Source organism: Eublepharis macularius, chromosome 6, assembly GCF_028583425.1.
Source record: "Eublepharis macularius isolate TG4126 chromosome 6, MPM_Emac_v1.0, whole genome shotgun sequence".
Taxonomy (NCBI): Eukaryota; Metazoa; Chordata; class Lepidosauria; order Squamata; family Eublepharidae; genus Eublepharis; species Eublepharis macularius.
This window is the reverse complement of record NC_072795.1, coordinates 89,636,203-89,663,524: the sequence shown is the minus strand read 5'-3', so window position 1 is coordinate 89,663,524 and position 27,322 is coordinate 89,636,203. Positions and strand designations below refer to the sequence as shown.

General features: G+C 42.8%; 1 protein-coding gene across 9 annotated transcripts in view; it reads left to right on the top strand.

The window, feature by feature from the left end:
• CTBP2 (C-terminal binding protein 2) overlaps nucleotides 1-27,322 on the top strand; it is a 280,138-nt gene that overhangs the window by 229,896 nt on the left and 22,920 nt on the right. For 8 of the 9 annotated variants that reach the window (XM_054983757.1, XM_054983751.1, XM_054983752.1 and 5 more), the window contains 2 exons: nucleotides 5,613-5,767; nucleotides 18,169-18,313. In XM_054983757.1, the coding sequence (XP_054839732.1) occupies nucleotides 5,630-5,767; nucleotides 18,169-18,313 (283 nt within the window). In that variant the 5' untranslated portion in view covers nucleotides 5,613-5,629. Of the gene's footprint in view, nucleotides 1-514; nucleotides 573-5,612; nucleotides 5,768-18,168; nucleotides 18,314-27,322 lie in introns of those variants that run through there. The other variant, XM_054983755.1, reaches the window with a different exon arrangement.

Sequence of the window (27,322 nt, the reverse complement as noted above, 5' to 3'; positions counted from 1 at the left end):
AAATACTTAAGATGGGGAGCTCAGATTAAATATGTTTGAGAACGCTAGGGAAATGAGACAAGTGTGTGAGGCAGTTATTTTGGTGGGGGGGTGAACTATGACACATACAAATGCTTTAGTGCATGCCGTGTAAGGCGGTGGGTTTATGGGGGGGGTTGTTTTTGGCCTGCAGCATTTACATGATTTTATTCAAGGGCTGGGAAAGGAGCTTTGATTAGTTAAAAGCTGCAGTAAGGTCTGGAGGGAGCGCTTGAAAAGAGTTTGGAGCTACCCAGAGGTGACTATAACTCCTCTAGCAATTTTCAAACTATTCTTCTGTAGCGGACAAAAGCCTTTTCTTTTCCCTCCCGTGTTCAAAGAGACATTTGTCTTGAGACTTTGCAGCTGTGGGGATGCTTGTTTGAAGATACCCCCTCGTAGACAAGAGAGGAGAGTCGGCACCGAACACTGGTGTAGTATTTTATACCCTCCCTCTCTCCCTCCCTCTTTTCTCTTCCTCCTCCTCCTGCTTTTCCAGCACCACCATGTGCAGTTTTTCATAAGAAGAAGAATGTGGAGGCAGCATTTTCAAGGCAAGGGGAAATTTCCTGTTTTCTTTTCTGTTTGTTTAATAAAGTGTGCTATTGACTCATGGAGCTGTAGTGACTTTTGTTACAAATGAGTAATTCGAAGGAATGCTTGGCTTACTTCTTGATGTACTTTTTATACACTGCCTCAGAAGATATTTAACCCCCCTCCCTTTAAAAAAAAAAAGAATAAAAAGGAAAAGAATCTGTGTGACATAGGCAAGAGAGATTAATAAGAATTGGGCGAACGGCTTCTTCTGCTTTTGTTTCGCGGAGATAGTCCCAGCCGTCTTGTGGCCACACAAAGGCTGCCATTTACCAGGAAGCACTCCCTAATTCTCTTGGCAGGGGTGCCATTGGGATCGAATACAAGTGGGTGGCAATTGGGAGGAGCCACCAAAGAGGACAAGCAGGCTTTGTGTATTTTTTTTTTAAATGCAACAAAAGCACTTTATACACTGAGCTGGGTGCAACAAGCTGTGCAGCTTGAGAGTCGGGGTGGAGCAGTTTGGAGTTCTGTGTACAGAGTGAGCTCTCCCCCACCCCCTCTCTTAAAAGCTCTCTACTGAAACATTGGCTCAACTCCAGAAAGCAGAAAGTGCCAGAAAATATGTAACGAACAATGCCTCTGACAACTGGCTTGATGTTGAAAAGCTTTGGAAAGAGAAAACAGCATCGTAATCTTGAAAACACCTTGGTGATAATGTGGTCATAAAAAATTAAATTATTTTTTCTTCCTATTGTATACACCATTCTTTATTAGAAATTAGTTCCTCTTGAATAGAATGAAGTGCTTTTTGCAATTCTTGCACTCTCCGTTGTGGTAGCAAATTATTTTGTGAATTTAAAATACTGCCCCCGGGGGGGCAGGGGGGTCCTCCATATACCAGAGAGTTGTGATGGTTGTTGTGGAGACAATGTTTAAGGTTTTGGAATATTTAAAAGGGTGATATATAAGAGGAGATTTTCCCCTTAAATTACCAATGAAGCATTTATACGTGGAAATAAGTCACACAGGACTCCTAGTAAACATGTGTAGGATTTTAGCCAAAGTTACTTAGTTTTGTCTCATAATATTTTCAGTGAACCTTGCATATGGAGCCACAGTGATGCAACTCATAAAATGTGGGTTCATGCATTTAATTGTTTTAACCATCCTTAAGTAGTTACACCTTCCTAAGTTCATTGTAGTCACTGAGCTGAGAAGGATATAACTCTGGGTTTATGCTTCAGTATTGTGACATGATTTGTGGCATGACTTCTAGACTGCAACTCTGTCAGTGTTTTTAATTGAAATGTAATTACTAAGGACATCCCATTCTCTGTTGTTCCCCTTCCAAACATTGGTTTCTGTCAAGTTGAAATAACTGACTTGCTCCAGTTTTTTTAAAGACCTACATTTTTTTAAAGAGCCAGATCCCTCTCTAACATTTATCCTTGGTAAATAACATTGTCTAAGAAGCTTCGATCGTCAGCCCTGATCAGCATGCAAAAGTTCCTCAAAATTCCTAGCTGGCAAAGGCCCAGATGAAGTTGTCTTGAGGTGGTGGGAGTTCATGTCTCTTGATCTGCAAGGTCACTTAATATTGGGTAGTTTTTAGGTTCTCTCCCTAGGATCCCCTGCTCCCATCCTCTGCTCCCCGCTGGTGGGGAGGAAGGGCGGGGGAACAGGCCTCCTGGGCGCACTCCCAGGGCGGCATGTCACACTGCTCTGAGAGCACTTCCGCGCGTCTCAGAGGGCTGATTTTGGCCCCAATTGGGTTGAATTGGGCTGGTTTGGGGCCCAAATCTGGCCACTGAGAAGCACGCTCCCACACCTGTGTGATAACTTCACTTCTCAGAAGTGATGTCGTCATGCAGGCGTGCACATGTAAGGAGCACCCAAGGAGCAAAGAGAAGTTGAGCGCCAGATCCCCTCCTCCTGCTGGGAGGATAAGGGGACACCTTACCCACCCCCACCCCCTTGACCCTATGTTATAGTTTTGAAAATCAGCCACCAGTCTTGACTGCATTGTTGTTTTGTATGTGTTTGTTGCTTATCTTAGGAACCAAACTCTGGTTACAACTTGTTGAAGAACACAGAAACTAATTCATAATATAAGTGAGAGCAGCTGTCTGAGACCATCGTCCTAGTGAAGCTCTAGCTTCATTTCCCTCTCCCATTAGCTTCCATTTTCTGCAAGGCTGTCATTAAAATGATACTCTGAATGCACATCAATATAACAGATCAGTATATAGTCAGATTGCTTTATTAACCAAAGGAAAGGGTTAATCTGGGCAAAGAATAGCAATTAGCCTCTGGATTGCAAGCCTTTTAGATTTGTTTTCTTCCCACTACCCCTTTTTAATCCTAGTTATCTGCTTAGGGCAAGCTTCTTTTGCTTAACCAAATCATCTCAGCACTCTGCCATACATACGGTGACACAGTTGCACTCCCATCTGGATGAAATGCTGGAAGATGTGTTACTTTTGAGTGGCTGTGCACAATATGAAACAAGAAATCTGAATATTCTCATTTTGCAAATATTTCATTGCACTTTCTGCCTATTTGGATTTTATCTTTCAGCCGATTCGTTGAAAATGTACCTTCTACAAAGCCTGTAGGCAACAGCTGGACTCAATCATACCTTTACTTAAACTAGCTCAGAGTAGTAGTGTGGTACCTTACAGACCTTCTCGTTGATTTGTGTCACTTCTGTCATCACTGCTACAACTCTCCTTACTGCCTCATTGCCACTGACTTCAAGCCAACCCTGTTTAAATTTGGCAGCTGGGCTGGGAGGCAGTGAGCCTCCAGGAGTGTCAAAAATAGTGGCTGCCAGCAGCTGGATCCCATCACTGTGTGCTGATCCTGCACCTAAAAAAAAAAAAAGTCTGTTGGTTCAATGAATGGGCCTGCCTGCAGACTTATATGAACTGATATAAACTCATCTCTGGTAGTCTTCAGTGGCGTAATAGGATGTATAAACTAGCCTCTCCTTAAAGTATGTAAGTTGTACAAGCAGTACTATAAAGAGCTAAATCATATAGCAGCCTGGATACAAGCAAAAGTTTCGTATTCTTTCTTTTGAATCTGCTTTGTTGTTGTATCTTAGATACTGTCTTTTCCCCCTCTGGCATTTCTTTTGATATTCTGTCTTCCTCAGAGTAAGATGTTGGGGTACCACCTCAAAAGCTGCAAATCTGTGATTTCATTTTTAGTGTGTAGTTCTTCTTCAAGCTCTGCCTTTTTCTTGTAGTCGTTTTTACAAATGCCTGTCTAATACATCACCTTGGATTAAATATCCTGAGAAATGTTGCAGTTCTGTTTAGGTGTTCATGAATTTCAAATTGTATTTGTTAGAATTACAGGCCATCATGTTGGTCCTTGTTAGGCATTTATAACTCTCCCTGTGAATTTACGTTTACAGATTGGACTATGCAAATACCATTTCTCTTTGATTTTCCCATGCTAAACAATCCAGAGTTTATCAAAGCTGAGGTTCTAAGTGAATCTTAGGTGAGAATTGCAAGCTTTACAGTTCTAAAGAAATTACTTTTCCAAATCCTGAGACAGAATTGCAGAAAACTTAATAGCACTGATGTAATTCAACTGCACTTCTTAGCTGGGTTTTTTTCTGGGAAAAGAGGTGGTGAAACTCTCAAGAGGAAAATCAGGGAGAAACACATGGGTCCCCTTACAAAACAGCCCCCTTACAAATCTCTCTGTCTGGAGATCAGGGGGCAGGGCCACTGGTCATGATAGGTGCTGGAACTCCGTTCCACTGCATTCCCACTGAAAAAAGGCCCTGTCTCTTAGTATTTCAGAGGATATTCTAGTAAGATTGTGCTATGACTGTCTGTCAGAAAAGCATCCCTCAGTATAGCACTTTCAGAAATAGCCTCTGCTATTTTAAGTTCCTAGCCTATATCACAAGGAACCTCAGTTGTTTATCGGCGTTCTTAGAAGGGTGTTCCAGTTGATGGTGCTTACAGATGTTTGTGGAACACCTCATGAAGATACAAGGTTTGACCAAGCATAGAAATTCAGGCTAGGGTGCAGGTAGTGATTTAAGCAACTCTAGGGTTTGTATGGATTCAGTAAGAGTTTTTATTTTGTATCTTTCAAGCAAACCCTCTTGTCATATCCCCAACTGCTTATAAAACTGCTTACCATTTCAAAAAACATTTTTCTATATAGCATGGGGGACAAACATGTCTTCAGTAAAAACTTCTCAAGTGTGTGAGATGCATCTTGATGCCAATAGCACTTAATAAAAGTAATACTTGATACAAATAGAACTAGCTTTAAATCTTTGCAAAATGATGTGAAAGCAGATTTCTTCCCATTTGAAGATGAGCGTATGCTTAATCACTTACTCTGCCAAGCCAAATATAACCAGTTTATCAATTTACCATCATGATGCACTGATCCCTGAGTGAATAGTATTATTTATTCACTTCATCTGTATCCCATCTTTTCCCCCAGTGGGAACCCAGAGCAGTTTACATGCTTCTTCATTTTATCCTCACAACAACCCTGTGAGGTAGGGTAGGCTGAAAGAGAGAGAGGGACTGGCACAAGTTCATCCAGTGACCTTCCATGGCAGAGTGGGGATTCAAGCCTGGGTCTCCCAGATACTAGTTCGACACTAACCGCTACAGTACATGGGCTCAGTGCTACAGTGTTTTTTTTTCTTTGCAATCTATTATTCCTAGGAATCTGTTTTAGCAGCCTCAAAAGGCTATTCTTTTGAATGTTCAGGATCTATATAATGCAAATAAATACATACATTTGTTGCTTCTCTAATGAAAAAGAGGTGAGTACAAGGTTACTATGAATGGTCTGGGTATGTGGCATGGAAGAATGAGAATGGGCCTGATGAATGCTTAGATGGGACACCACTTTGAGTCCTGTGTGACATTGGGGTAAAAGTATAATAAATGAAATTGGAAAGTTAGCTAGTTACATCCTTCTCCAGCAACTTTTACAAAGATTCAGATGAAGCCATGTACCTCAATTAGGCTTTTAAATTGATTTATCACTCATATTCCATTTGGTTCCAGGTATTCGCCCTCAAATAATGAATGGCCCTATGCATCCTCGTCCATTGGTGGCTTTACTAGATGGAAGGGATTGTACTGTGGAGATGCCAATTTTGAAGGACTTGGCTACTGTTGCATTCTGTGATGCACAATCAACTCAGGAAATCCATGAAAAGGTAAGTAAAATAGATGGCTTTGTCTTTTTGAAATGTAAACAGAAGGAGAAATCCAAGTATCCAGATTTTAACAGCTTATTATCAAATTAGATTTCTGGTGGAGAATGTTGTGTCTTAAAAAAAAAATTGGTTAATATTTGACAGCTCAGCAAGTGCTTCCTAGGCTGATCTCCAGCTGTGAGAGAGATCTGAAGTGGGCACATAGGTAGCTTTTTGTGAATACAGGAGAATGGAATGGTGTCTCTGAGCCTGCCTAGAAGCACCAGTAAAGCCTCATTTGTGTTAATTCATTTGCTCACTTACGCATCATGGAATGAAGGAAGAGGTTCTCTTTTTCACATCAAAAGCAACTCACACCAGAGAAGAGCAGAAAACCTCTCTGAACAATTCAAAACCTTTAAGATGTGCATCAGATGTTCTTAAACAATTAATTTCTTTTTACTAACTTTCTTGATGAAATATCAAGATGGGTAGCTGTGTTAGTCTGTAGCGGTAGAAGAGAGCAAGAGTCTAGTAGCAAGAAGCACCTTTATGATCATGAATTTGGCATTTTTGTACATTTGTTAAATTTTGGAGCAGAGCTTGTTGCTACTCTCTTATTCTCTTAGCTATCGGTGGATATGTGCTGAGTTTAGATTCCCAAGGGCAGCCAAAGTTTCTTTGATGGCAACAGACTATGCATATCTGATAGTAAGACTGGCCTCATCAGTTTCCTAGTTTCAGAAATTGATTGATCTTGTTAAATAGGCTCTAAAATAGGTAGGTAAGAAAGAGAAAGTTAATGCGTACAATGTACAATCTGTCTGGTGCAGGTGCAATGCTCCACACTCAGAATGTATTTGCAAACAGCTGTCAGTGACTAACAGCATGTGTTCATGAAGAACAGATTTAGCCAGTCTGTCCCAATTGATTTTCTTAAATGATGTAAAATCAATAGAAGAAAGCAAAGGAATTAATGTATGAAAGCAGATCAAATATACTTGGATTTCATCTGAACATTAGATAACAGTGTTCTAGGAACTTTGTGAATCAAGCTCGTGTAGGGAGCCTGTTGGTTAGATTGGAAAGTGGTAAAAATAATTGAAATGGAGGCTTGTGATAAATGCCAAAATATGGAGAGTGATACAGCAGTCTGTGGATGGAACTAGATGATGCATACCAGTGCGAGTAACATTCCCCCAGCAGCCCTGCTTTTAACAGAAAGCAGTCTCAAGAGGGAGCAGTCAGGAGGGGGAAAGTGGCAGCAGGTGAAGGCGTTTTAACCTTTGGGGCTGTTTTCCTACCCAGGCTGCCCCCCCCCTTTGCTAATCTCCAAATGTGTATTTGCCGTTTGCCTTAAAAGTATACTCACATAAGCCTGCGTGTACTGTCTAAGTTGGCCTTGAGATCAGTGCATCAGCTGAATGAACTATGTATCCAGTAACAAGTCTTGTTGAATGTATTCAAGCCACAACTCTGGCAACTTGAAAGTGGAACAAAGGGCACTCCTGTTTTTGACCTTTTGCAAAAGTTATTACTGCATACAGATATTAGAGGGAGCCTAAACACTGAGGGAGGGGCCGAGGGAGGGACCCACGATGCAAACAAAACAAATGGCTTGTTCAAGTCAGTAGTATCTGGAGGGACATTCAGTGCTGCTCATAAAACGTGTTAGGAACTGTTTCAGTTTCATTTGTCTGTAATTCCACGGAGCATACAATTTCATACCTGCAGAAATTTTATCCAAATCTCAGCTCTTGTTTTGTGGGGTAGGGGAGCATGTTTCTAATTCTCATGATTACTGAGAGAAATGCATATGTCTAATGCTTGTGTAACTCTCTGAAATTAGTGGAGCATTGAGAGAAACCCAGAGTGATTGAAGCACCGTTCTGTGTCATTCCCCCAAGAATCTTCCCATTGCCCCAGCTATCTTTACTGGTCTTGTAACCCCGTTTTCCTCCATATTTCTTTCATGTGTTGGTCTGTTACCTGACAAATTTTGAATTCTGTGATAAATCTGGATCTTGGAATGCTGATAATATTTTCTTTCATTTTGCATATGATGGTGGGGGGAGAAGAAAGAACACAGTTGACAAGAATAGAATTGACTACAATTGTGTAGAAGAAGATCCTTTTTCTCTACCAGAAGGCTGAACTCTGTGTCTCCTGGAGATGAAGCGGGGGAATGACAAGATCAGAATTGCCTGGGTCATGTGGCAGGGAAATCTTTAGAAGGCTTACTGTCAGTCATAGCCTGGTCCTGTCCTTAAGATGCTCACAACTTAAGGAATTATCCCTATGTAGGGCAGACTGCAGCACTAGTTTAAAATAATCATCAGTAAATAGCCTGACCAACTCTCAAGTAAAGCTGTAACCAAGGCATCTAAGCCTAGTAATTGCCTGCTAGAAACATTTCTGTGGACAGAAAGGCAGGGTATAAATTATGTAAAATAAAATAATTTTTCTTTTCTCTAGCAATGTTTACATGATACAGAATAATAAGAGTTAATGTATTGCTACTCTTAGTGACTCTCTGGAAGATAGTATGAATTTTTGCCTTAGAGCATAAATCCCTCTGGAACATGTAGTGCTGCCTGACCCCGGTCTCATGAGGACACTTGGATACCAAAAGCTGTGGTTTTATCTCTTACCCTGCCTTCTCTTATTCATTGTCTGGGAATTTCACTTTTCTTTCATCAGCCTTCTTTGACAACTAGATTACAAACGTCTCCAGATAATAAGGCCTTCCTAAAATTCTTTTCTTTCTTATCATTTCATGCCAGCATCATAGTATCTAATCTGTTGTGCAGTTGAGGAAGCCAAGTGTGGCTTAGTCAGTTTTAAAAGGTACCTGGTTTGGCATTGAGTGAACCACTCTTGTGAAGGACAGGAGGTGATGCGGCCACTCTTAAGTCACTGTGGCATGGACTCTAAGCTGTGTTTATGTTATGCGGTGTCATTTTTCCTTTGAGTCAAGAAGGGCATCCAGTCATGCCTGGATCCTCCTTTTCTCATCAGCCTAGGAGGCCGAAAATAGGTTGCTCTTTCCACCCCTGACAGGGAGGAGATTGCCTGCCCTCTTCAGTTCTTTTCTTGCCTCCGATAGATAGTGCACAGATCTTGAGAACTCCGTGGAACGGTTTTTGCAGAGTGATTGGATTTCAGGACCTTTCCCTTTTTATGCCTTTTCCTCCTTTGTTATTTTCTTCATCTTTTCCTATATATATTTTTAAAAGGCTATTTCCCCACTTGTCTGCCGTTCTGACCTACCCCTTTCTGTCTATCTCCATCTCTCATTTCCTTGTCTGGCAACCAACACTTTGGTCTTTAGCACCAGCATCTTCAGACAGGGAGTTAATAGTTGTACTTCCCTGGTCATGAAACAGGAGGGTCTTGCGAATCACACTCCTCAACTTCCCACTACAACAGAGCTCCAAGGTGGAGCCACAGACCACAAGGGACCTCTCACAGGTGACAGAGAGCAAAGCAAAGCACAGTTTGGCATTAAACCACCTGTGCCTAACACCAACAAAATGGGGAAGTCCTACAGGCCCAGCGCAGGCCTCAGCACGATGGGCCTCAGCCTCTGTAGGGCTGTGTTGGCTACCAGGGACATGGCCCAGTCGTGGAGAGACCCAGTATCTGTTAGTGTTTCCCTCTCGTTCCTGGACTGGGTGGGAGGAATTTGTGAACAGGCAAGTGAACAAAAATGAAGAAAAAAACAAAAAGCCTTCAGGGAAAGGCTCCAGAGGCCCTGCAAAGAAGAGGTTTTATTGCATCTCTTGACCTGATGGAGGTATATCTCCATGTTCCAGTCGTCTCTCCATAGCAATCCTTTTTCAGATTCATCTCCAGAGATCTACATTTTCAGGACAAAGTGATGCAATAATTTTTCTTCATTTATACCTGCCTTTCTCCTCAATGGAGACTCAAAGTGGCCTACATCATTCTCCTCTCATCCATTTTATCCTCACAACAACCCTGTGAAGTAGGCTAAGCTGAGAGTGTGTGACTGGCCCAAGGTCACCATGAAAGCAGGGTGCTGCTCAGTACCCCCCACCCCCAATCACATCCCCTGTAGCAGTTTGGGTATTGACTTATTTGCGAGTGGTCTGTAAGGCTATATGTGAAAATAACTCTCCTGGATAACGTGTTGTACAGATGGGACTGCTCCTTTCCCCCCCTCTCTTTTCCAGGCATGATTCACTCCAATACCTTCTTTCAGCAACACAAGAATAATTGATTGTGTTTTCATTAGAAGAGCTTATAAAGAGTGGTTAGGTGGGAAGTACAGGGGTGTACCAATATAGTAACTATTTTCAGCTAAGGGGAACCAAAGCTCTGCTTTAAAAGAGTTACAGTATCACATACTAAGGGTTACAGAAGTGATGGGCTGTTTGTGTTGGAGAGAGAAGGATCGATTTTGCTTGGAATGGATAAACCCAGGAATAACATGTTTCAGGATTCTTTTTGTTTATCTCCTCTCAAGCCACTAACACACTTTTTTCTGGAGGTAACCTAACCTGCATATCACAGGACACCTCCCATAATTCTGCTTCTCTTTAGGCACTTGATCCCAATCTACCTAGCTCTATAGATGTCTGAGGCCAATCAGAGAAATTTTTCCATTATTATCTACATTTCCACTCACTTTCCCACTCCCATCTCTGTCTCTCTGGGACAATCCCACAGTCTCACATTGTTTGTAAATTATAGATTTGCATACCCAGCAGGGAATCGGGGATTAGCTGTGATGCATGGAGGGACTGTGATGCATGTCCATCACAGTCACCCAGCAAGCTTGCATGGAAGAGTGGGAATATGAACCTAGATCTCCCAAATCCCAGTTCAACATTCTAACCACTAATGCACACTGTGATAATTCTCATTTGAACACCAGGTGTTCAGGTTTTGTTTAACACTGGTCTCTCTCTTTATGAGAGCCAAAAGTTATTTTCCCAATCCTGTTCATCTGATGTCTATATTAGAAGGAAGATTCTTTTTTGTCTCCAGGACAAACTCTTCCACTCCAAGAGTAAGATTGGTTAGAACTTGATTCAGGGCATTTTTGCATTGTGGCCCTATAGAGTAGGCTACACGCTAACAGGGGTGAGCATAACAAAAAAAAGAGCCAAAAATACACACACAAATCGCTGGTCCAGCTTGTTAAAGCAACTTTCAGAACAGTGGAACAAATTCAGAAAATAATGCTCTAACAACTCCTCTCCCCAGCCAAAACTGATCTCTTTAACGGCACTCATCATGCTATCAGTGGAATCCAAAGCCAGTAGTGTTCACACCATTGGTGGAAAAGGAAAAGGGGATATGCACAATACAGTGAGTGCATTTTTTCTTCAGTGCTTCCTAGGCATTGGCTTTGGCATTGAGTAGTTCATAGGGGTCAAATCGCAAAAAGTTTGCTTTGCACTAGTGAGGGAAGCAGAGGATGGCACAGTGCCGTTTGCACCAGCGTTGCCATCACTTTCTGTGCATTTTTATGCACAATGCAAGGAAAGGCTGACTACATCCATGTGGTCATGCACCCATGGGTTTCAGGAGGGCAGGGTCTCCTTCAGTCTTTGAGTTCTCAGCTGCCGCAAAGGCTCATGTTACGCAGATTAGGGAGAAAATTGGAAAGAAAAAGCAATTATTAAAGGAGAACTGCATTGAGGAGGTCCCACGCATGCGGAGATGGCTCACGTCCATTCAATGGCCTGCTGCTGCTGCTGTTTTTCACTTGGTGCCACCGTTTCCCAGGGCCATCAATATGACTAAAGAAGCCCTCCAAAGATAGGGGGTCAAGGAGCAGCAGGAGGAATTTCATCTTGCTCAGGAAACTTTCTGGCTTTGGGGGCCTTTCTGATTAAAACTGTTAACCTGGAGTTAAATGATGGGGAGGTAGCAGGCAAGGGCATTGGACGCACACACAGGCACACTCTCCAAGTCTTTCCAGATCAGTATTCCACGTGAAAGGACCGATCTGGTCAGATTTTTTTCTTTCTGCTTTTCTTCTTGTGGTTTCTCCTTTTTCCTTTTCATTCAACTCTGGGTTAATGGTTTTAGTCAGAAAGGGAGACTGGTAGCCAGCAACCCGTCCAGTCCCCTACTTTTACTAGTAAAAAATAGGGGGGAAAGAGGGCCGTCCTACCTCTGCTTCATATCCTGTGAAGGAAAAACCAACATCTAGCCCTTCCTTTCTGTGAACTTTTACACACAGTGCAAGGACTGACAAACGGGTTTAACCAGGGAGTCCCAGGCTACTGCAAAGCAGATTAGGATGAGGAGGATTTACTTCTTATCATGGAAATGAAACAGGGAAACAGGACATAACAGCAGGACTCAAAGATGATTGATTGACTTTGTCACTATCATAAAGAAGAAATTGTCTTTTATTTTGCTGAGCTGTGCTGGTTGCCAATAGAGCTTTCCTGCTTGCACACCATGCTGGCATGCCATGCTGGTGCTGCTTTGCCAGTAGGTTTTCCAGCATTGTGTGCACCCACCAACACTCATCCTTTGGATTCTTTGTTCTGTGAGCGTTCATGTTCTTGAGAAGAAACTCATTGGATTGATGGGTTTTAGATGATGTTGGTCAAGCGCAACTAGAGCCTCATTTCTCCAGCTCCCCCCCTCCCCGAAAAGAACAGTGTGTGCGTGCAAGTGCAGCTGCTCAACACTCACCTTAATGAGCACCTTCCCCAAGCATTTCTCAGGGCCATAAACATGGGACCCCATTGTTATATGCCCTCAAACTTGGTGGATCAATGGTTTAGAGGGAGAACTATGTTTTATCTGATTTTGGTACTGTGGCTTGCAAAACAAAGCTGCTCTCATTTTCCCACCCACCCCTCTTAAAAACAGCATGCATTTGCGCATGCATGGCTTACTCCCACCTTGTGCACACACAACAGGGCTGATTCCAGATGACTAACCTTAAGGCGCTTCATGCCGCCCTCTTCTGGATCGCGACGGGGAAAATGCGAAATATCGCGTTACCTCGCACGAGTTTTGCGCGTCGTCACGCAAAACTCGCGTGAGGAAACGCGATATTTCGCATTTTCCCCGTCGCGATCCGGAAGAGGGCGGCATGAAGCGCCTTAAGGTTAGTCATCTGGAATCGGCCCAGGCCGAAACTAATGAAAATTTTAAAAACCAAACAGATCAGATTTGAGCCAGCACCACCCCAGCCAGAACAAACAGTAATGGAACAGAATTATTCTGGAACCCCCAGAACTGAAACAGAAATGGAAATTTGTTCAGAATTATTCTGGAAACTCCTGGAACTGAAACTGAAAAGGAAATTTTCTTAGAATTATTCTGGAACCCCCAGAACTGAAACTAGAACAGAAATTTTCTCAGTGCACAGACCTTGTAGCACAATACAGTACATATATACAACATTGCACAAAACTCTCACAAGAAAACACTATCTTCCACATTTTTTATGCTGCATTTCGCAATGTTCTGGAAGCAGGTATGTAGTGTGAAAAGGGCCCTGTACTCTGGACATGAGGCTACTGTTAGAACAGAATATGAGGAAACAAGGTTTCCACTTGGCAAAGCTGTCAGACAGGGATGCATATTATCTCCCTACCTGTTCAACTGCTATGCAGAGGATATCATAAGGAAAGCTGGACTGGATCTATAAGAAGGTGGAGTGAAAACTGGTGGAAGGAATGTTAAGAATTTGAGATACGCAGATGACAGCACATTACCGGCAGAAAACAGTGAAGACTTGAAACAACTACTGATGAAGGTTAAAGGAGAAAGCACCAAAGCAGGATTACAACGGAACATCAAGAAGACAAAAGTAATGACTGCTGAGGAATTACACAATTTTAAAGCTAACAGTGAGAAATGGAAATTGTTCATGTTTTTTTATTCCTTGGCTCAATCATCAACCAAAAGGGAGACTGCAACCAAGAAATCAGAAGAAGATTGAGACTTGGAAGAGCAGCCGTGAGGGAGCTAGAGAAGATCCCTAAAGATAAAAATGTCTCTCTGGGGACCAAAATCAATATAATCCAGACTATGGTATTCCCCATTACTATGTATGGATGTGAAAGTTGGACAGTGAAGAAAGCTGATAGGAAGAAAATCGATTCATTTGAAATGTGGTGCAAGAGGAGAGTTTTGTAGTTACCATGGATGGTCGAAAAGACAAATAATTAGGTTCTAGATCAAATCAAGCCTAAATTCTCCCTAGAAGCTAAAATGACAAAACTGAGGCTATCATACTTTGGTCACATCATGAGAAATCAAAACTCTCTGGAAAAGTCAATAATACTAGGAAAAGTTGAAGGCAGTAGGAAAAGAAGAAGAACTAAAATGAGATGACTTGACTTAATAAAATAAGCTACATCCTCCAGTTCGCAAGATCTGAGCAAGCCTATTAATGATAGGACGTTTTGGAGGTCTTTCATTCGTACGGTCACTATAGGTCAGAGGCAACTTAGCACATTAATTATTCACATTGTTTTTCTGGTATCATAAGAAATAACATACAGGCTACAATGAGATAGTGGAATGAATCCAGCAAAATAAATAAAACCATGTGAGTTTTTGGCAAGCAATTCTTTGCCTCTCCCCAAACAGTTTGCTATTTTCTCCCAGAAAATCCTTTTTAGGCCCAGAAGAGCATCACAAACAAAAATGTATGCAGTAGGATGCAATGCAGCTATAAGGAGAAATTAGGTAAAATTGCCACCACCTCCTTCCACTGGCAGCTGGATGAGAAAGAAGTGGTTAAGATTTTACCTCATTTCATTCTTTCAGTGTTCCACACTATGCTGCATTTTGCAAGTCTCTCCTGACCCTTGCAGAGGATTTTTGGGACAAAGAGGAGGCTGCCTGGAGAAAGGAAATGTGGGGAACAATTGCCTGCGCCAAAGATCTTTCACCCAGTTGCCCACTGGTTCCAAGCCATTGTGACAACCTTGTGATGAGTATAAATTTTGCTTGTTGCCACTCACCTTCCTCTCCTCTTCATTCTGTGTTGAAAGTAATTGAAAGCTTCTGGATTTCAGATGTCTTGAATCAAAATCAATTTTCCCAAGTAATGGATAATTGACAAATGATTAATTATTAGGAAATTATACGTAAGTTGGGAAGAATCTAAGAAGGCATATAGTAACTCTTTACTGAAAAGGCATAATGGCGTGAGAAAAGAGACTACTTTTGAATCTGTAATTAGTAAAAACATATTTCTACCAATGTTAGTTCAGGTTTACTCACTGGTGTTAAATTTAGATGCTACTTCCAAGATTCCTTTCATGTAGATTCTTTAAACATGCTTTGGTTTTGGGCAGCAAATTGATTTTTGCTAAGGTTTCACACACCTAAAGGATAATCTACAACAAAAACTGGATCACAACAGTTTAGGAAAACCTGGACTAAGGCTTCATCAACTGCAGGAGGATAGCGTTTTATCCTTAAGGTGTGTGCAACCATAAAAAATGCTTTTTGCTTCCAGAAGACAAACCTTATGAAAGGGGCCTAAGTTATATAAAGAAATTGGAGGAAGATCTATGAACTGGTCCTATGTTTACAGGAATAGAAAAGGATCTCAGAGAACGTTACTCCAAAAATAATCTGTTGAAAAAGCACTTTTGTAAAGTACTTTTACAGTATTAAAATAATAGTAAAATACAGTAGTGCAGGGGTCCCCAGTAGAGGCGGGCATGAACTGAAATATGAACTTAAGTTCACCACGAACCAGCGGTTCGTGGGAGCTCATTTCTCACAAACTGTGATAAATTTTAGCTCAGTTCGTTTGGATCGTATTTCGATTTGTCACTGCAGACAGCCTGGTGCTGATCAATCAGTTTCCTAGGCAATGGGGGGATGGGCTCTCTGCAGACCTTCTGCTGACCCAAATGTGATGTTTTCATGAACCGGGACAAATTCATCAAAGTTTGTGGTTCATGAAACGTGACAAACAGCACGGCTTGGAATTTTCCCAGTTCGTGCCTATCTCTAGTCCCCAACATGATGCCCGTTAGCACCATTGTGCCCGCCAACACCTTTCTCAATGCCCGCCGTATTTTTAGAACGTGGGTTGGACCAGGTGGGGTCCAGCATGGCTTCTAATTGACTGTTGGAGATTTGATTGGCTCTGCAGATTTTTAAAAACATTGCATTGGCAGAAGCTGTTTTCATAGCACAAGGATCTTCGCTATGTGACTGAAGGTAAGCTGCAGCAGCCTTTTTATAACTGGCTCTACCACCTGCAACAGCCATTTTGTGGCAGCCATTCCGTGGCTGCGCCCTTCACAATGTCAGAATTCCAAATGTGCCTGCAGGCTCTGAAAGGTTCTGCAGTAGTATCTTACATCTTGCAAGTTAGTGATTATATATTGAACTCTATCAGATTATGTTGGATATGTGTATTGCAATATGTAGACTATGTGTTTGAATTATGTCTAGAAATCAATATACTCTGGCAAAATTTGATTCCGTATATTGGCTATATGCTATGTAGTAGTATACCAAGAATCCTAAAATAACCTGATTAGGGTATTTAAATGGAGTTGTTGTTTTTTCAAATATTGGGTTTGTCTCAACTTTGCTTATAGTTGCTAAGATGGTTATTGTGGCATATTAGAAGAAAATGGAATCCTCTCTATAAAAGATTGGTTTAATTGTGTCTGGAATGTAGCTTTATTAACTAAAGTAACATATCACCAAAAGATACAAATAAATTATTTTCTCTGTACAGATAAGCTTGGGGAACACTGGGCAATCTTTCTTTTGTACTGGGATTTAAAAAAATATAAAACATACCATTTTACTTTTTATGAATTGTTATAAACAATGTTTCTTCTGTATCAAGGCATTATGTATTAGAATATATGTAATTTTTTAAAAATACATTTTGCTAATATGTCCAAATGCAGGCATGTGGCAAACTGGAGCTTGTTTCCTCACCACAAACGATAAGCCTTGGTTTAGAATCCCATCTTGTGTGCAAGAAACAACCTCCCTGAAATCAAGAAGCATTCAGACATGCCATGTATATAAGAGGTGTAATCTAGCATGAAGCAAGCCAAGTTTGCATCACTCATGAACAGAGATTGGTCATGATGTCTGAATGCAGCCAACAAGGCTTGGGGGGGGGGGACTCCTAATAGAGAGAGAGGATATAAAGTAGTGACTCAATCTGGGACTAGTTACACTGTCCTTTCGCTAGCTGTCTCAAGCTTACAATAATTCAAGGCTAAACTGCACATCTCACAGGAAATCTGTGATAGTTCTCTCACTGTGTTCAATTTAAGGTTTCCAAGTGGCTGTGGAGCGAGGTTAGGAGAGAGAGTTTTATTGGGGCCACAGTTCAATCTTCTCGCTCACCTCCCCAAGCTACTGTTAGCTGGGGTGGGGGGAGCAGAGGGTGGAGGAAGATGAGGAGACATCACTGTATTAGGTACCTTTCATTTTCTTCTTCCACTTTAGCTAATAGTAGTTTCTGAGGAGGAGGTAGCATTTCAGTTGGAAACTATATGGTAAGAAAGGGTTTCCCTTACACCTAGCACTGCAGCCCCTTTGGCTGCATTAGAACTCTTTAAAAAGGAATTGGGAGATCTGGTCATTATCTCCCACATAACATGTAGAGATTTCCTCTTAGATTACTGCTATGAAAAGCGGGAGGTATCCTATTAGCTATCATCATCAGAGACTTGATAGTGTTGACCTAATCTAAATAATCTAAATTAGTGTACAAAGGTTCAAACACTGGAGGTTATTATTTAGATAAAGATATTAGCATCATGAATGTGGTTGAGCGCTTAGGCTGCAGGTATCAGAAAACTTTCAGCTGCGTTTGTGGCTCAAAAACAAAGCAAATGAGATCTTGAAATCCATAAACCTTTCCTGATCTGCCTGGTAAACAGAGTCCAGTGGTCAAAAAATGAAAATTAGCTGGAGAAAGGTGCACCTTGTAAAGTGCCAAGCACTATTAACACTCATCCATAGGTTAACATGAAACTTCATGCGTATACAACACACTAAAATAATTCAGAGTCTGATACAGACTACTTCTAGAATTGAAAAGTCATCAGAGGAATGCAGGGGCAAAGCTTTTGTTTGTATTTTTTGTCAGGGATCCAAGTACAAAGCTCAAGCAAATGCTTAATGCTTCCTTTTGGACATTGCTCCTTTTGCATTCACATTCTCCCAACATGTAAGCCTTGATCAAAGATGAAAATTAGTGCTTGAGAGTGAAATATCTGACACGTCTATACTGATACTTGGGCTTCTTTTAGGGTTCTCAGTATTATTGCGACTCTCCAAGCATTTTAGCAGGTTGGATTCTGTGCCTTGCTTGATGCTGATGTATGACTCATCAATGGGCTGCAGCAGCTGCTACCGGAACACATCCATCTGCTTCACTAATGTCTATGATTTCCTTCTCTTTGTGTGTATGGTAGGTTTTAAATGAAGCCGTTGGAGCAATGATGTACCATACTATCACTCTCACTCGAGAAGACCTAGAGAAATTCAAGGCCTTACGAGTCATTGTTCGGATAGGCAGTGGCTACGACAACATCGACATTAAAGCTGCAGGAGAACTTGGTATGTTCAGATGACACTCTTGTAGAACAAGTTGGGATTTTCTCCCTTAAAAGTACAATAAAGGTGTTATTTTTTTAGTTGTCCCTGAACCATATTTTACAGCCTGTTTTTTTGGTGTGTGTGCTTTGTTTCAAATCCAAACTATATGATTATTTTATTTTACTTGGCATTATACATCTACTTCCTTTTGCTCTGGCACAGATAGGTTGCCTCCATTCTTAACTATGAGTTATATGGACTGAATAACAGGGGCGGATCTAGGGTTGCCAATGCCCAGGGCAACCCAAGACCAGCATTCGTGCTCCTGGCACTGCGTGATGACATCACTTCTGTGACGTCAACATGCAGGGTCCTGGAGGTGTGCCATCTGCGCAGCAAGCCAGCCACCCCTGTGCACGGTGCGCCACAGAGCTGGTGGCGGCAGCGCAGCTGGCTGAGCGGAGGGCTGGGAGGCTGCCCACGTCGTTCGCCTGCCCTGCTGACGGGGCAGCTGGCTTGCTGCGCATTCCCTGTCCTGCGTGAGCGGCAAGCCAGCCGCCCTGTCAGCGGGGCAGGCGAACAGCGCGGGCGGCCTCCCAGCCCTCCGCTCAGCCGTCCACACTGCCCCCGCAAGCTCTGGCACGTTCCCTGCTGCTGGTAGCTGCGCCCAGCGCCCCCTCTTTGGCGGTGCCAGGGGCAGACTACCCGCCCTGCCCCCCTGTCGATCCAGCCCTGCTGAATAAAATGGTTTGTGGAATTCTTATTTAAAGATAGAGTCCCTCTGGTATGGAGAGTGTGTTGCTGTCTTCTGTGCAAAGGAATGGTTCTTCCTCTGTGGAATCACCTGTTGTTTGTGTACATCACCCTCTGGCATATCTAGATGATATGGCAACCTCAGTGGCTATCTGTGGCTGTTGTTTTGCTCTAATTTAACATCTAAACTATAACGGGGTAGGTGGATTGGTAGAATTTGGGGGGGGGGGGGTTACCCCAAGCACCCACACAACACTTTCCCTTAATTTTCCATTTCCATGTTGTTGCAGTATCTCCCAAAGCTAGTTTAGTGCAATCTTTTTTTGGAAAGATGGCAGTTGAAGCACATTTGTATACCACATAGACAGGAAGGTAAGTGCTTTAGCACCATTTAACACCAGGATAGCACCATTTTCCTTGTCTCACCCCCCCTCCCCTGCCATTTCCCCTGAGACTAGAGTGCTGTAGGGGGCCTTTTTGAAAAAAAATGGCAATTGATATATCACTAGAACATTATAACTCTCTCTTTTTTGGTTCCTCTGAATTCTTAGCCTCAATAAAAAAAATAAGCAGCAATGAAAGCTACACAGAGAATCATAGCAGTGTGGAAGCACCCTATGACTGTATACACATCAAAATCCCACACACATTTCTTTGGGATCTTTATGCTTCAAGAAGAAAACTGTGCAGTTCTAGGATTACAAAACATGTTGTTCAGTTACAGTGTTTTAATATGTCTGCAATAGAAGACAATGAAGTAAAAATTTCCACATTCATACAGTCAGCTATGTTGTGTATGTTTGGATTCAGCAGTTGGCTTTGTTAATTATTTAGGGAGTCTTGAAAAATATTCTGCCCATGTATTCCTTTCATATCAGCATTCTACCAATCATAGATTGGTACATAATTGTACCAATTATATTGCTGACCAATAAAATTATAAATGGATTTAATAATTAACTCATGTCAGATCTCAGTTATGCTTGGATCTCGTACAGTGTAATGCCAAATGAAGGCCTCGTTCACATTTCTGTTTTAGTCTGGTTGTTAGTGCTGCCCCAATTTCATGTAAAGTGTGGTGGGGATGGCAGTTTGAAACAGCATTTACATTTCTTTATAAACCATATGTGAACTGTACATGAATTGCTGTGGCCATTTCAAACAGTGCCATTCTTTCTGGCCTCAGAAGTGGCTACTCCCTACCTCGGGCCACCAGAGCTTTTGTATTTTTTAAAAAACAAATCCATACAAAAAACAAAGTGCGTCGAAGAGAATGGGGAGAACAGTTTTTTAGGAAAACGGCTCAACCCCAGACTGCAAACAGGACACAAGCAGCTTTGCCTGAAAAGGTAAAAAAATCCATTAGCAACTAGCAGCCACAATAGTTTATGAAGGCTGTTTGAATAACGCTGAAGTCTTAGTATAGGTGTTCTCGTCGCTGAACATAGGAGTCTTCCTAGTTCAGGGTGAGGCATACTTTTGTTTCTGAAAACTATGGTCACTTTCATTGTTGTAGTAATACATCTTGCAGGATTAAGTTTGTGAGATATGTAATGTAGATATGAAGACAATATAATGGGTGCTACAACATGATCCACTTGTCATAGCTCTTCTGCCTTCTAAACATGCGTCACCAAACTTGAATTTCTGATGTCGTGGACCTTGAGTACTTGAACAAATACAAAACTTCCTTCTCCTGGACGTACAGTGAAACTTGCCATTTGTATTAATGTACTTTAGCAGAACAAACCTTTATTCTCTGGTAGTCCTAGGAGTGGGGCAGTCCTTACTTTTGGGATATAGCTCCCCCTCTCCTAAGGCAGGGTCAGTCAGCTGATTTTGATCCTGGAGGGGAGGGGCTTGTCCCCGGAATCGCCAGTCTTTCTGGCCCTGCCATCCAAGCAGGATGTCTGCAGCAATGCTCTGCAGAGTGCAGCGATCCTGGTGAAGAAGAAACTGCCAGAGATGAGTTGGGTGTGGTGGAGTGCGCCTGTAATCCCAGGTTCTCCTAGGTTTTATGGCCACAACCGCAAAACTCCACCGAGGTTCCCCACCATCGGGCTGGGAGGAACCCCCCCCCTCAGACGGCCAGAGGGTACAGTGTTTGAGTCCGCGGTAGCTTGTTGTAGTGACCGATATTATCGGGAACTCCATCAGGCTTGGAAGGAGCAGCCTCCAGCATAGCATTGTCAGCCTCCATGTAGTGGCTGGAGATCTCCTGGAATTACAACTGGTCTCCAGGCCACAAAGATCAGTTCACCTGGAGAAAATGGCTTCTTTGGGGGGTGGACTCTATGGAATTATGCCATGCCAAAGTCCTTCCCCCCCCCCAAACCCCACGTTCTCCAGGTTTCATCCACCAGATCTCCAGGAATTTCCCAACTGGGAGCTGGCAACCTTACTCCAGCAGCAGCAGAGGACCTGCTCCAACCCCAGCAACCCTGACTGAACCACAGTAAGACTGATCCTGCGGGAAATGGGGGCTGCGAAAGGAAGGAGGGAGGAGAAAAGAGTAGCAGAAGCCTCAGAGCCAGCTTGACCTAAATAAAAGGGAGCCCTCCTTTATTTCCTTTCAGCCAGGACTTGTGAGGTGCGCTTTCACTTTCGTTTCTCCTTTTGGCAGGAAAATTTCTGTTGGTGGTAATGTCTGTAACAGCTGGCCCCAGCCACCTCCCAGGCCTCAGAGAGGGCAAAGCTGCAGCCTAGTGGTGCCAGACTCACAGGCCTCGGCCCCCTCTTCAGCCTCCCAACAGGCCAGTGAAAGGGAAATGCCCAAGGGCCTGGATGGCAGAATGTCAGCAAAGGCAGGCCGAGCTACCTCCCAGGCCTCTTAAAGTGCAGGCCTGTCGCCTAGACTTTCCAAATTCCCAGGACTCAGTCCCTTCTAGGCCTCTCAACAGGCCAGTGAAAGAGAAAAAGCCCAAGGGCCTGGACTTGTCAGGCAAGAATGCCTGGAAAATTTTCTGCTGATGGTATGTCAGCAAAGGCAGTCCTAGCCTCCTTCCAGTTCTCAGAGAGTGAAAGCCTGTGGCCTAGACTTGCTCAACTCCCAGGTCTCAGCCTACTCCCAGGCCTCTTAATAGACTAGTGAAAGGGTTTGCATCCACCAGGCAAGGAAGCCTGGAGTGAGTTGCTGTAATGTTGTGGTTGGGCCATGAATCATCACCCTGCTGGTTTGAGTCCCATAATTGCTTGAACTCGGTGGCTGACCTTGGGTAAACCAGTCTCAATTACCCAGTAGTTCTTGGGAATAATGATAATTCTGACCTTATCACAGTCCCTGACTTGGTTAGTCCAGGCAAGCCAGATCTCATAAGATCTCAGTACCTCAGCAGGATTGGGCCTTGGTTAGCAATTGGATGGGAGACCCCCCCCCCAAAAGACCAGTGTTGCAGAGGCAATTATGACTGGATGGCATTTTCCACCACTAAGGGGAAAGAAATTACATGCCCCCTATTTACATAGTCACAGCCGTAGTTACTATTTAACAAATGCACTGGTTTGGCCCAGGATGGAAATAAGGAATTCAAAGAGGTCTGAAGGCACATCAATAAATAGTCTAGCAGTTAGACTCTCAGATGGACAAGAGAGGCATTCCAGTGTGGGGGTCCGACTCCAGATAGGTAAAGGGGTGCCCCATCCCCAGATTAAAGAGGAGGCAAGGGCCATTAAGAGCACACATCTCGGTTAAGCCTTCAGTCTGAGGACCCTGAGCTATCAGTTTTCTTCCTCGGCCAAGAAGAAAGGGGAACTGTTAAAAGAAGGGAAAATTCCCTAGCAAGTCTTCCCCAAGAGCTGTATCCTAGAAAACTCCCTAACTTGAGGAGAATCCTGGAATCTTCTCCCTTAAGGACTAAGGGGTTGGAGAGAATCCTCCCTAGAATCAGGAATAACCCCATTAGAGATTCCCTTCCAGTAGTCTCTCGTACTTGTAAAAGTCTAAGAGGGAAACTTGGATACTGTGATCAGTGGAATTCAGTTCTGTGCCACCTGGTCCCTTTTCCTCCAGATCCAAAGGAATTTGGTCAAATAAATTAGGCACCTAGGAACAAGAAAGGTCGGAATAGAAAGGCTAAAATTTGTCATGACTGCCATTCAGAAGGGAGATTGTCTGGCTTCCATCAAAAATGACACCTAGGGTGTTCATCAGAATCCTAGTGGCACTGATAGCATGGCTAGGCCACGGAGAGTGTCTCCTTTCCCATATCCAAATGACATCTTGACCTGTGCACTTCAGAGATGCCTGTTGCCATACCATGAGGGGTTAGATCACAAGAGCCAAGATAGTTGAATTGTCAGAGATCCTCAGACAGGAAAACAACCAATAGCTGTACCTCATTCAGTCCCACGATGGTGTCCCACTCAGGGAACCAGAGAGAACAGTGATGACCATGGACACATCTTTGGGGATGGGGATCCCACACCCAAGGAAGAATGGCATAGGGCATCTGGCTGAAGGACAAATGATCAACAGGGTAAACCCTTTGGAACTTGGAGCCATCAGACACGGTATGGTGGAATCTCAGAATCTTCCGACAGGTCACCATATGTTTATACAGAGGACAACTCCAAGCTGGACTGGCTAAGCCAGAGAGTGATGGACCAAGCAGAATGGATGCTATCCAGAAAGATTCTCCAACTGGTCTACCACAGTTTTTGACAAGAAGAAGAAACCCTCAAATCATAGGGATAGATGATGGGAGCAGCAAGCTGCCTTCGCACATCCTGTATGCCTTCCACAGTACAGCTATTGCACATAGCTGTTCAGAAGATCACACAGTAAAGTGCAGAAGTGATGCTAATAGCAACCTTCAGGTACAGAAAGACATGGTCTCAAAACTTGAAGCATCTTTCAAGCATAAATCCCTAGCACTTCCATTGAAGGAGGGCCCATTGATGCAGGGATCAATACCACACCCTTGACCAGCTCTGACAAGTCTCACAGTGTGGAGGTCAAACACAAACAACCAATAGGGTTGGACATAAAGCAGAAGGCACAATTGCTACTATGCTAGCCTCCAGGAAAAGTTCCACAGAGTCAATAAAAAATTCCTGCCAAGTTCCCAGAAGAGTGCACGGATAGAGTCATGTAACCTTTTTGAGCTAATTAGGGAGTTACTATCCTTCCTTCAAGAGGGGTTGAAGAAAAGTCTTAATACCAGCACCCTTAGACAACAGGTAGTGACCATCCCAGCAATTACGGGTTCTAGGAAGGGACATTCCCTTATATATCACCCTCATGGCAATGGATTCTAAAAAGGGACCTCATTGTCGAATCTTCCAAGGATTCGCTGTTCCCCCACCCCCCCCACCCCCATGTGAAATCTTAATCTGGTATTGAGAGCATTATACAAAAGCGGCCTTGAGCCTATGACTTCATGACCCCTAAAGGAATTGACCTTTAATGACATCTTTCAGATGAGAATAAAATCAGCTAGACAAGTGTCAGAATGGCAGGCACTAGCAGTAGATAGAGATCCACGCTCTTTCCTCCAAGATGGTAGAGCAAGTTATGAATAAAAACAACTTTCTTCCAAAGGTGAACTTCATGTTTTCATAGGACAAGAGAGATAGTACTTCCCTCTTTCTAACCGAATCCAAAGCATGGGAAAAAGAAGAAGAAAAAATCTCACTACCTTGATATATGTAGAGATGTGAGATTCCACTTGGGCAGGACTAAAGTTTTTCACAAGTCTGGTACTAGTTGTGTGTTTGTAGGAGGTCCTCCTTGGGACCCAGAGTGTCCTTTTCTTGGCTAAGTAGGTAGCAGAGGGTACATAATTCTGGCATGTCAAGCCAGAGGTCTGGAGATGCCCATAGACATCAGGGCACACACACTAAGAGAAACAGCGACACAGGCAGCCTATAAATCCTTTAGTCGTTAGAAATTATCAATAAGGTGGTCACATGGAAATCAGTATATTCTCTCATCAAGAAATATAGGATAGATAAGTTGTCCTCCCCAGAGACAACCTTCAGCAGGAGGGTACTACAGCCGGACTACCCACCCTGGGGGCACACTGCTCTTGTATGTTCCAAAAGTAAGGACTGCCCCACTCCCTAGGACCGCTGGAGAATGGAAGATTTATATTCACTTACCATGAAGTTTCCTTTCTCTGTGGTCCAGGAGTGGGGCAGTCCTGCGCACCCAAGTTTCTTGCGGGGCAGCTTCTAGGATTGGATGAAGAGTTAGGATGATAGTCTTCCTCCCAGTGGATTCAAGGGAGGGACCTTTCTATTTATTTAAAAAAAATTGAGGGTAGTTATTTTCTCTCTTGGTATCAAGATGGGGAGTCAGGGCATGGGAACAGACTGACGATTCCAGGGACAAGCCCCTCCCCTCCGGGATCAAAGTCAGCTGACTGACCCTACCTTCGGAGAGGAGGAGCTATATCCCAAAAGTAAGGACTGCCCCACTGCTGGACTACCGAGAAAGGAAGCTTCACAGTAAGTGAAAATAAATCTTCCAGTCTCTCTGGATGGGCTTTTCAGATCCTACACTTGGTACCTGTAAATAATTCCAGTATTTTTATTACATAGATTCTTTAGATCCTGTTTGGTTCTGCATCCATAAAGTTGGGCTAATTATATGTTGTTGATATTTGGTTTACCCTCTTGGGAAAAAACAACTGCAAAACTGCACCACATTCCTGTTCATATTCATAAGGTTATACAGAGATCTGTGTTCAAATTTTGTAACACATTTGTACTATGCTCATTTCTTGGCTGTGAATTCTTGACATTCTCTTCAGATTTACTCTGTTTTCAGTTATACTGCAGCCTGAATATCTTATTTTCCTTAAATTGCAGCCCACCAAATAGTAATACTGCTGCCTGCTACCATTACTTCCATCATTTGGGCAGTATTTAAGAAACAGGTGTAATGGGAACACAACTTCTTTTAGTGTTTTGTTTCCTTCTGCATCCCCACCTTTCTCTTTCCCTCACCCACACAGAGCACATTTACTTTGGAAAGTCTTCAGTCAAATTCCATTTTTCTGTGATAATCTGGATGTAGGCATCCGGGCAAATTAGAGTGTTTTTCCTCTACACAAACTGGTTTCTTTCATTCCAGTTGGCGGAGAGGAAATATTCCAGGGTGTTCAGGAGCCTTCACTCAGATGGCAAGTTGGTATTTGATTAAATGCTTCCCACACCAGAAATCTTTCAATTGTGCACACACAAGGGGAAAGGGAAATGGGTAGGCAGGAAGAGCACAAGCAAGCAGAAGTTTTGTGTTTTTGTGCCTACCATGAAATAAGTTTGTCTTGTCTGAATGCAACCAATATGCTATCATTTTAAAGCACTGCCACCATGTGGTGTTTAATGTACTTTTAGATCCTCTCTTTTTAAAGAGATGGTTATTTCCGAAGCCAGCTGAAGGACCATTCCATGATACTATAGGTAGCAGACAGTTGTCTGCTTGAAAGTGCTTCAGAAGTTGGTGATTCATAGCATGTGCCATCTTGTTACATGGATTGTTGCCTACTTTTGTTATAAGCTGCCAGCAGGAATGTTTGGAGGCTGCATGAAACCAACCATGCCCACGAGGAGAATCTTCATGCAAAGCTATTAAACAGAATTGTGTGCCATGAAGGGTCATACTTCATGTAGAGGACATTCCAAGACACTTCCAATTTGTAATCATTTCATAGGAAGTATAACTGAGCCTTCATTTATTATCACTTGTCTTTGATATAACTATACAAGGTGTTTTCTAAGGTTATGTCCCAATGGAGATCCTTGGCCTGTGGGTTAGGTCAGGTGTTGGCAAGTTTCTTTCAAGGGCCTTTTTGATGACGTGGTAATTTGTCCCATTTGTTTTAGCTCTCTTAGCAGTGAAGTCTCCTGTTGCCTGACAGATAACACAGACAGCTAAACTGATTATGTAATCTTTAACTAGATTTAAGAATTATAACATATTGGCCATTTCGTTGTGCTACTAAAACGCTAGTAAGATGTTTGCAAGCAGCAGCGTTAATTGTTTTACCACTAATGAGTACCACTGCATTAGCATATAAAACAAAATTGATCTTTATAGGGTGCCAGCTGTATATGTTTGTCGATAGGGTGGCATTAAAGTGATTAATTGCTTCAGAGTACTCCATTGTAAATCTTAATAAAAGCTAAAGGAACCCGCATCCTTTGCTGTAGTCCTAAACGAGATGCTTTGACAAATCATTTATATAAAAAACATTCTAGCTTGCTTAGGAACTATTTGCCTTTTTACTTACAGCCTGACTTTGGTGTCAGAGATCTGGATATTGAGCAGCTTCT